This window comes from Archocentrus centrarchus, chromosome 14 (genome assembly GCF_007364275.1).
Source record: "Archocentrus centrarchus isolate MPI-CPG fArcCen1 chromosome 14, fArcCen1, whole genome shotgun sequence".
Lineage (NCBI taxonomy): Eukaryota > Metazoa > Chordata > Actinopteri > Cichliformes > Cichlidae > Archocentrus > Archocentrus centrarchus.
The window spans coordinates 22,169,417-22,180,389 of NC_044359.1; the positions used below are offsets into that span (position 1 = coordinate 22,169,417).

Sequence of the window (10,973 nt, forward strand, 5' to 3'; positions counted from 1 at the left end):
CATCTACTTTTATTGGAATATTCCTTGTGTAACAAACATACAAACTACTCTCACATACAGGAGAGATATCAAGGCATTTTACATTCTGAATTAATAGTTAAAATGATGCTGCATTTTATATTTCACTGTAATATCATGCCATAATGTGTGGTCAGGCTGCAGGCACTGAAGCAGGCACAGTCTCCAGAATGCCTTTAATAAATAGTGGAATTAGTGTATCAAGGTAAGGGCTTGTCACAATTGAAGGCAATATAAGACCACATATACGATGAATACAAACACCCAGTACTCCCTCAAGCAGCAATGGCTTATTGTGTTTTAATCTGTATCGGGTGCACGTGGGTGTAATTAAAACAGTTTATAAGCACAGCAAACCCAACGGTCCGAGACCTCAGTTGTCTTAACAAGCAAGAGCAGCATGACACGGCCATGCAAAACAGGCTGTTACACACACGCACAAAAACACATGCTTTTATAGACAAAGATGCTCCCAAGTCCTCAGTCAGGGGCAACTGTAAACAGACCTACATTTACAGATCTACAAAGATGCAATATGTAGAAGAAAAGGTGAGTTTAACTTGCAGTAGGTGCTTCTTTACTGGGTCATTTCTGTAACTTAAACTGTATTATGGGTCTTTAAAAAATTCCTATGCGTGCATTTCTGGAAATTTATCCAAAAGAATATGCTTCAGAAATATTTGGGGATGCTTCAGTGAGGTCCAGGGAAATGACTGAATCTGGAGTCGCTGTCATGTTGAGGAGCCTTGCGTTAAGAGTACTCCAGTGGTTTTGCATTGAGCTCGTTATACTGCCACATTGGAACATATTTAAAAACGGTGAAAGTTGATGCAACTTAACCTGAGACATTATCTTTGTTACTCCATGCATTATAATTTCTTCTAACTCCACACCTTCAGATTTTCTTCATTCCATCTTTGGTAGTCTTAAGCTTCAAATGGCACAGATTCAACAGACATCACTTAAGGCAATTTACGCAGCTCCTTCAGGGTCGACTGTAAACAGAATTTGATGCGTAAAATTGTGAAGATGCCACTGAAAGATTCAACCCCCCACCCCTTCTTTTGTTATTGTTGCTTTGATGTAATTAGTCCTGCTGACCTTGTCTTCAGAAGAAATTCATTACAGTAGGTCTGACTGATTCAGTGTACTGATGTGAATCATTTGAATGATTCACTTCCTTTCAGTAAGCGTCCTTGTAGAGGAAGAGGCTGAGAACTTGCAAAGATATCACAAAACTGGGGCACATCAGACTGTCTGCATGAATAACTATATCTTATTTGCATTCATCAACAAACTTGTGTTCAATTCCCACATTCCTACACAGACCTAGTCTACCAACAGGCTACAGGCTGAATTGTTGGGCCAGCAATAAACTATAAATTATGTATTTTTTTTAACCTGATTTAAATAGTAGCTTAGAAACATTTCAAACCATGCACAGTCTTTAGCCACTCTCTCATTCTGGTTCACACATACACTGCTGTACACGTAATAAAGGAGATGTTGAGGGGATCAGTAGTTTTCCCTGTTGATCCATTCATGCTCATTGAAGTATCTCCTTCCACCGTCAAGATTCAGGCCATTTCTGTAGCAGTCCACATTTGCATTGTAGGATTTTCGGATTGCGTAGGTTCCAAGGCTGGTCTGGTAAATGTCTTCCTTTCCATTGGTGATGTATGTCTGATACAGGTCGGCCTTTCCCGTGTGACCTCCAAGCCTCAGTTTGGGATCATAGAGGTCACTCCCTGCTGTCATGCTGTCATCATACAGTCTGTGGTCCCTGTATAGGCTGCTACTGAAATGCTCGCTCTTCGTTGTACGACGACCCAGACTCCTGTCATAAAACTCTCTGTGGCCGGTGCGACTCAGACTACTGTCATTCAGGTCCTTCTTCCCTGAGCGCCCCAAGCTGGTGCCGCAGAAGTCACGGGTGCCACGTCGCCCAAGGCTGAGATCGTTGAGGTCAAAATTTAGGAAACAGCTCTCTGTGCTTGCAAGTGTCACAAAGCCGCTCTCTGTGTCCCGAACCCCTAGATTATCATAGTCACCAGTTGGTGTGTCAGGGGAGGAGCATAAAAAGGAGGTGTTTTTGGTGTGGGGGCGAGCTGACACAAGGTCGTCATCTTTCTGGGAACGAATGACGTTGTAGACATCAGCAGAGCTTGAGCTGGGACACAGTCCTGGGTCTGTTTGGCAAACTTCTGATTTCTGCTCTTTCTTCTTTCTGTCACACAAACAGAAGACAAGGCACCTTAAAACATTAATATATAGAGATATGTGAAACGTGAGATTTGTTTGAGTGAATACCAAGTCAGTGACGCTCATTCTTTTTTTCTTTTTTTTTTTTGTGAAACTGCTTCATGGATAAATATTGTGCATTTTTGTTGTTCCATCATTGCAATGAACAAACCCCACATACTTCATCTTGGCTGCTGCCATAAACATTTGCTAGTTTACTCCAGTGTGAGTCACGATTATGAAACACCGCAGTGCTCAGCTATCTTTTGAAATCCTTTGGACATTTAAGAAATGAAACTATACATTTATAAGCTATTTCTGATCATTTCAGCTGCAGTTCAAAAACTGGACAGAGTGGGAAGAAATGTGAGCATGTGTTTAGAAGAACAGTCAAAGCCACCAAATGTTGCCTCCTCAGAGATAAAGCTATAAAGAGGAAGTTCTTTTTAGCTTCAGGTATACAAATAGGAAAGTAACATAGGTGATATACAGTTGTGGTCAGAAATGTATATCAATCATTACGGGCATGAAAGCCACAGTAATTTGGGGCTTTTAATGATTTCTTTGAACGGTTCTTTTTCCAGGGTGTAATGACTGTACAGCATACATCTTAATGACTTTAAAATGCAAGAATTGATTTTCTCTAATCCACACAGGATCAAAATTATACATACAGGCTCAAATATACACATACGCTCACTTAAATCTTTTAATAAGTGGAGCTGAAGGTTCTAAAATGTAATTCAACTTGGCAAGGCCAAGCCCTCTTAACTTCTCATTAGTAATCATGATTGACTACAACTGGTAGTTTCTCTTTGTCAGCATAAAAAGGATTTGTTTGACAGCACTCACTGGCTTGACCGATACTGTCATAGTGTCAGTTGTGATCAATGGGAAAGTCCAGAGGACTCAGTGAAAAGCTAAGAAGGAGAATGGAAGATTTGCACAAGTTGGGAAGGTCTCTTGGAGCCATTTCTAAACAACTGCAGATTACAGGATCATCAGTTCAAACAACTGTACATAGGTGCAAGTTATTCAGATGCGCCACCACTTTACCAAAGTCTGGAAGAAAACCCAAATTGTCACCCTCAGATGAGGTGAAATTGGTTAGGATGTTCAGGAACAACCCAGGAAACAGAGAGACTCATGCCTGCCATCAACTGCAATGAACTGAGAGGGTGTTGACCACGAAAGATGCACCTGCTCTAAAATTGACTTAAATTTGCAACTGCCCACATGGACGAGCCAAATACCTTCTGGAGAAAAATGTTATGATTAGATGAGACAAAGATTGAGCTATTTGGCCACAATAACAAGAGGTGAGGCTTTCAAACCTAAGAACACCGTACCAGCTGTCAAGCATGGTGGTGGTTGTAGCACCATGCTGTGGGGCTGTTTTGCTGCCAGTAGTACTGGTAGGTTGCACAATGTGGATGGAATAATGATCAGCAGCTAGACGGTTGAAACTTGGACATAACTGGACGTTCCAGCAGGACAGTGATCCCAAACACACATCTAAACAGGTTTTGGAATGGATGAAGCAGGCTAACCTGAAGCTTCTGGAATGGCCTTTCCAAAACCCTAACCTCAGCCCTATTGAGAATTTGTGGATTACACTTAAAAGCTGGGGCTGTGCCAGAAAACCAACCAATTTAAATGAACTCTGCCAATTCTACCAAGAAGAGTGGTCAAATATCCAGCCAGAATTATGCCAGAAGCTTGTTGATAGCTCCCAAAAGACGAGGTGCAACTTGGTAAGGGACATTTAACCATAGATTAGTTGGGTGTATGTATACATTTGAGCCTTTATATATACTTTTCACCCTGTGTGGATTAGAGAAAATCCAAAATAAATTCAAACTTGTGCACCCAGTTCTTGTTTTTTCAAACACATTAAATCATTTAACCCTGGAAAAAAAACAGTTCAAAAAGCCCCAGATTACCATGACATTCATGCCCATGATGATTGGATGGAAACTTCTGACCACAACTGTATGGCCTTACTGTCTTTAGTATTACTTGCATTCAGTATTTGCCTTTATTTTGGATCCTCACCGTCGGACAATCATCTTGAAACAGCAGACGCCCATCACCGTCAGCAGCAGCAGTATGAGGGGAATGGTGGGAATGATAATGTAAACCAAATTCAGAGCTAAAGAAAAAGACAACAGAGATACAGACAGTAACTGTCACTTAGGTGTAGTTAGTCTTTGTCTAATATTTTCAGAAAATGCTGAAAGGTTTGTCAGTATGACCTGTTCTGTTGTGATTGCGATCATTTGGATTCCACGGCAGCACAGGCGAGGGGGCGATATCTGTAATAAAAGCCATCAGTCTCACACATTCACTCTCTAATATTCAAAATGTCTCAACTGTATGCTGCATCAGTGTAAATGGTAATATGAAATACTATTTCACCTGTCTGAGTGGAGTTGGGAGAAGAAGAAGGGTCCGGCGGCTCCTCTGGGGAGAAAATCAATTCACCAGTGTTTAACAATTTCAAGTCAAATAAAATTAAATTAGCACAGGGTTATACCTGCAGTGTATTTGCAGATGAAGTTGTTCTTGGTTTCACAATTGTCGTCGTTCCACTGGAACATGTAGAGCTCTTCTGGATTACGAGAAGCGGACGGTTGGTGATACATTACAACGCACACCTCATAACCACATGACGGCTCATCCAAGTGCCATTTCCTACAGACGCAAGCAAAGCACATAAATGCAATCACTTTCTCAAAGCTGCTTTAAAGCTGCAGTAGGCAACATATTTTTAACATCGCTGGAGAAAAAAAAAAATCACGAAACCCCTTTTCTCATATAGACTGTCAATAAAGAGATGGGCGTAGCCACTCATGAAGACATCAATTGGTTAGTGAAGTCATGTTATGAAACCTTAAGCATTTGCACCGTCACCATTTTGATATTTTAAGATCAGACGTGGGAGAGAGGTATGTTTCTGACTGCAAAACTGAGCACACCACACGCTCATTGGCTCAACGACGTAAACAATGACCATAGTTTCATGTTTTTTGTAACTTCATATTTTATTTAATACAACCTAAAATTAGTGATTGATCCCATAATGTCATGTGAAAAGGGTCTCCTGAGGTCACAAAGCAAGCTCAAGGCCGTTTTCTCAGACTTTAGTATTTTTGCAATAAAGACAAGTCGCCCCCTACAGGCCATTATTCAAGTTCTCTCACCTAGATTTTCCAAACCATCAAGCTACGCCCATCTTTTATACAGTCTATGTGTTCTCCTCTGGTGAAAATTAACCACTCTAAAATTCACTTTTCACCCACTAACCTAAATTTCGACTTGCTACCATCCAGCCAGTAATACTGGGAAGAGCAGTTCAAGGTGGTGTCCTCGCCTCCATGGTTACGGCGGAGACCTATCCAGAAGTCGCCATCAGCTGGGCGGAGCTCTGTGATGAGCTGCTCTATGATCTTCTGCTCAGACTCAGACTCCACGCTCAGAAGGTGGCCCCCATCTCGTGTGCAGGCAAGTTCTGCCTCCACGAAGTTCAGCTTACGGCGGAGCTCGGAGAAGTAGGCCAGCTTATAGCACGGTTTCCCTTTTCCTGCCTTGCACACACGTTGGCCTGTACGCACACACGCACACGCACACACACACTGTTATCATTGTGCATGCTGGATGTAAACTTACATTTTTAGTGCATTTGCTGAATGTTCTGAATTAGAGCATTGAAGACAAGAAATGACTATAATAGAAAATAGAAACTGAAGAATTACAGTTATAGGGAGTTCATCTTTATAAAACAGAGTTTCAGTAGAAGCACAGCACTTACCTCTGGCTTCAAATATATCTGCTTCAAGAGCCAAAAGTCCAGCGCAGAGTAAGGTATTCAGCACATGAGGAACAAAAAAATAAAACCACAATTAAAGCAAGAGGTCAAATCTTTGTAGTGCTTTTGTGTGTGAGTGCATCTTACCTGTAATGAGGCTTGCAGCTGTAGATGGCTCAAAACATAAAAACAGCAGGTGACAAAGGATTGCCTGCAGGTCCATCTTTGTCATCTTTGTCATTTTTTTTTCAACACAAAATCTTGTATTGTACTTTAGTCTTTTTCATTCCACTCTCCATTCATCTGTCATCAGAGGAGTTCGTGTGAACCCAGATAATCGCCACCTGAAGCATAAGAGATGAGTGGGAGCTTTGGGTGTAGGAAAATGCTACAAAAAAGGGTTAAAATTCAAAAAGAAAGCTTAAGAAGTGCTAGAGAGGCTCATCTCCAGTTGTTTCTGCTGAGAAAGGGGAGTGTGTGAGACAGGAGGCGGAGCAGGGAGAGGAGGAGGAAGGGCTGCATGTTTGGGAGGGGGGCTGTAATCTGTTAAGAGCCGTCTTAATGATTGGGAGAAGAAGCTGCATCGATTGCAAGACATCTAATCATGCAAGTGCTTCTCATCGTAAATGCTGACAAGAGGCAGATTTCACTCCTTCCTTTATTACTTAAGGTTCGGATATTATCATTACAAAAGTGTTACATGAAAATGATCTCCTCTAATTCAATCAGAGATATTTTAAGATATTCTCTCAAGTCCACTTTGCAGAATTCTTACTTGTTGTGTCTCAGTACAAAGAAAGACAGAGCCAAACACATCCAAGGGAGAGACATTTATTCCTTTATTATTAAAATCAACTATTAAAATCTGTTTTATCAAACCTGTGTGTGTGTGGTTTGAAAACGATCGGAGTATTAGAGGTTCTAGAAAAATCAGCAACCCCACAATTATTTTCAAGATTTAATCTAACCCTCTTGTTACTGGAGGAATTATGGACGAGTGCATCTTTCAGCACAAGTCAGCTGAAAAGAAAGACTGTTTAACATCTATTGGTCTAAAATCAAGATTTATTTTTTAAATCTAAATAATGCATAAGACATCAAATTGTGAAAAAAGTGTAGTCCTTTTATTCTTTGGACATTTCTGCAGGAGTGTGTTTGATGACCCCAGAGTGTATGAAGCAGAGAACAGCAGAAATTTCATAACTTGACTGCTAAAGCCCATCAATTAACACTTTATATATTTTAAACTGACATGCAAGATGGGCTACAGTGTCGAGGGAAAAAAAGCAGTAACCTGTAATCACTGCTGCCATTGTCTGCAACCAGAAACAGAAAGCCAAGAGAGAGACTGAACAAAGGGCTGCAGGTGTCTTTAATAATCAAGCTATGATTGGGCAGCTAGGGGTGGAGTCAGACTCCATTTAATCAAAGTCACAGGGGAAAAAAAAAAATCTGCGACTGTAAGTCAAAATTTTGGGTTATTATCTCAAATTGAAACTTAATAATTTGAAATTTAAATTCATTTATTTATCTTTTTGGTAAATTTCACTTTCTTTACTCTGCATTTTGAGTTTGTAACTTAAACCAACCTTTAATCTCCCCCCAACCCTAACAGTAACCCTAAACCTAATTTAAGGTTATTAAATTTAAATTTTGAGATCCCTAACTTCTAAATCTTGAGACAATAGCCTGAAATTTTGACTTACAGATGGAAAAAGAGACTGTGGCAGAAACAAGCTCTGTATGTTGAGTATTTGGCTTTGTTGTGTTGCATCCATTTATCCATTCTCTCCCACTTATCCTGTTCAGGGTCGTGGGGGGGGGGGGGGGGGGGTGTGCAGACAACCATTCACACCTATGGGCAATTTAGAGCAACCAATTAACCTAAACCCAGTAACTGCATGTCTTTGGACTGTGGGAGGAAACCCATGCAGACACGGCGAGAACATGCAAACTCCACACAGCAAGAGGCCGGGACCACAGTGGAATCAAACTCAGGCCTTCTAGTTGTTATTCCAGCTGTGTTTCAGTGTGGTAGTGCTAACCACCATGCCACACTGCTGTCCCGTTGTGTTGCACTGTTTTAAAAATGTTTTAAACACAGCTGCTAATGTGAAGTACTATTTCCATAGGGCACCTCTGCAGTGTAGCTTAAAACACATTATATTCAAATTTATTCTTATGGCTGGAATGTTTGTTTTTCTTTGGAATGCACACTATTACTGTAGCCTCGAGTAACGTGTCATCTTCACTGTGTTTTTAAACATAAAACTTTTAGACCGTTAATTTCTCAGTCTAATGGTGGGTCTGTAGCATCTTTTCTTCCTCCTTCATCTCTCTTTAATCTTCTTGAATATAGTGATTAACAGGCTGTTATGCTACCTGGTTAGGTAGTAGCATGCCGCTCAGAGGTGTAGTTTGTAAATGCACATATTACATATATTTTGTAATACGAATTGACTGATCTCAAATACTACTATATATATATATATATATATATATATATATATATATATATATATATATATATATATATATAATTTAATCTCAGAAGATGAATATTTGCCACTACAGTTTTATATTCAGTCAGCAAGATGAGCTGAAGCCAAGGATGCATGTGCACGTGATCTGCTTTTCAGAGCACAAATGGAGGAAAAGTGTATGTATGCAGTTCTTAATGGTAGTAATTTCTGAAATGGCCCATAAGGTTGATTTAAGGCTCACAGAGAGACAGATCAGCCAGAGTTTAAACAGCAGGATGCTTCATCAGGAATATATTGTGTGTGCTAGCTTTGAATAAGGAGCCAGGGCGGGGGCAACGGGGCCGCTCTGAAAATACTATCCTCATGCATGCTGATTTATCTAAACACGACTAATCAGTTTAGGTGTAGAGTGATTTCAGTCAAGGGGCTCAGCTTTGTTTAAATTGAAGGAGGAGTACGAGACATTTGCATTACTCTGATGCTCTGAACAATAAAAGAGAAGACAGAGAGGTTAGAGGGTCCTCAGGAGGGATTCAATAAGGAATGGACTTTGGTTTAAATTTCCTTCTTGTTTACAGCATCTGAGACCAGAAGAGGGTTTCATTAAATTAAGCCTCTCTCATTCGTGCCTCCTCTCACATATTCTGTCTTCGTCTGTCTCTGCCTCCCTTTCTCATCCCATAGACCTCCTCCTTCTCTCATTTAGTTAAAGGGAAACCAGATGAATGTTCCCATGGGAAGCCAGCGCATCGCTAACCCAAAGCACCACCAGACACTCCCGCTCATAAAGAAGCCTAACATTAATGTTGAAAATGTACCTCTGTTCTGTGATGTTGCAGCCAATATTCATTAGTAGAGAGAACAGCTAAATGTACATTTCACTGGGACAAAGCCGCATAGTTAAAATAACATGATTTGAAGCCATAAACTGGGTCTGACCAGAACAAATCATTCGTAATGTAATGAACTTGTTTGTTTGTGGGCTGTAAAAATACAGTGACTGACAAACTCAGTTAATTTCCATCTTTAAGCAGGAACGAGAAAGAAAAAACTTAATTACACGCTAAAAAAGAACTCAACTTTCCTCTAAATTCAATTTGGATTATCAGAGTTTGGCATGCTGCCACACATAGTGTCCGCATTGCGTATGCCTGCACACAGAGCTGGAAATGGGCCCTGAGTCACTGACCTGAGGGGAGCCGGACGGCTCTATCAGCAGAGCTGAGTGTCCATAAAGAGTTTTGATGAAACCTTTTAATAGCTGAAGTAATTCTTTTAGTCATTCATTTTTTTAAATCTGGTTTTGTAAATGTGGTTGAGAGAAGGAAATTGCTACATTAACCAAACTGTGTGCTAGCTGTGTGACAGATCGCAGCTCATTTCTGCAAAGAAACAAAAAGCAACTTGCTTATTAAAAAAGGAGGTCTTTATTATTTTATTACCAAACAGCATTATTCTGTATACGCTATACTTCTTATATAATTCTATTATCATGCTAATTTGTAACAAGGGACCTGCAAGCTTTGTCACATATTATGTCAGGGTTTTGGAGAAATTTTGAGCTTTGGAGCCACAAAAGTATTATTTTTGCACATGTGCTGTGTGTGCTTTATATGCACGCATTTTTAACAAAATAAAACATTATGATTTCAAACTGTTTACATAACATCCCAAAGATCATGTGGTCACCAACACTGTATTTTATACTGACTACATGTGTAATTCAAATAATTTTTGACTGTATTGTGTGTGTGAAGTGGTTTACAAGCTTTGCAGAATAAATTCAATAATATCTGCAGTAGTGTGACTGCATGGGGGTCTTTCTATATAAACATCAGTCATAACACTAAAATACAGCACGGAGGCCTAAGTGAAAAGATTGTAATAAATCTATTTTGTACATAATGTTTTCTCATAATTTTTGATTTTCATACAGGAATTTAAGTGTTTCTGAAATCATAACTGAAATGCAAAAATGAACTGTCTGCCAGTTTGGTGGAACACGTGTAAGGTTTGTATCTGGGATGTTGTATTATTGTCTTCTGGAGCATCACAGTTATTCACATAACACACGTCTGCACTTTTCAGTGGAGCTACTTTCAACTGGAGGAACAGTCAATATTTAAATAGAAAAAAAAGAAAATCAAAACCGTGTCTTGTCCATCCCCAGTCTCATTAGACAACAGTTCCCACCCCTCATTTATCCCAGCCCCTCCCCTGGTGGCCATAGAGCCATCCCCACCTTCTGTATGAGTGAAGATCCTCTTATCGACCTTTCTGCATGCTGTCACTTGTTCATGAATTTTGACGTGAGTTTTTGACATTTACGGGAGCTAAAGTCTGTTTGTTGGTTTGTTTTGGAGAGTTATGAACTATGTGCATCCAACGAAAAGTAACTTGAGAATAACTAACTACTGCAAAAC

The 10,973-nt window shown here is 40.0% G+C and overlaps 1 protein-coding gene across 1 annotated transcript; it reads right to left on the reverse strand.

Moving 5' to 3' along the window:
* Position 1: 1 nt before the first annotated feature.
* Positions 2 to 6,506, reverse strand: layna (layilin a). Its single transcript, XM_030746512.1, has 8 exons — positions 6,215 to 6,506; positions 6,071 to 6,091; positions 5,566 to 5,863; positions 4,796 to 4,953; positions 4,678 to 4,722; positions 4,515 to 4,574; positions 4,315 to 4,411; positions 2 to 2,245 (listed from the first exon to the last, which is right to left on the reverse strand). The coding sequence occupies exons 1-8, from the start codon at positions 6,306 to 6,308 to the stop codon at positions 1,534 to 1,536; spliced, it is 1,485 nt and encodes a 494-aa protein (XP_030602372.1). The 5' UTR covers positions 6,309 to 6,506; the 3' UTR covers positions 2 to 1,533.
* Between the last annotated feature and the right edge of the window lie 4,467 nt (positions 6,507 to 10,973).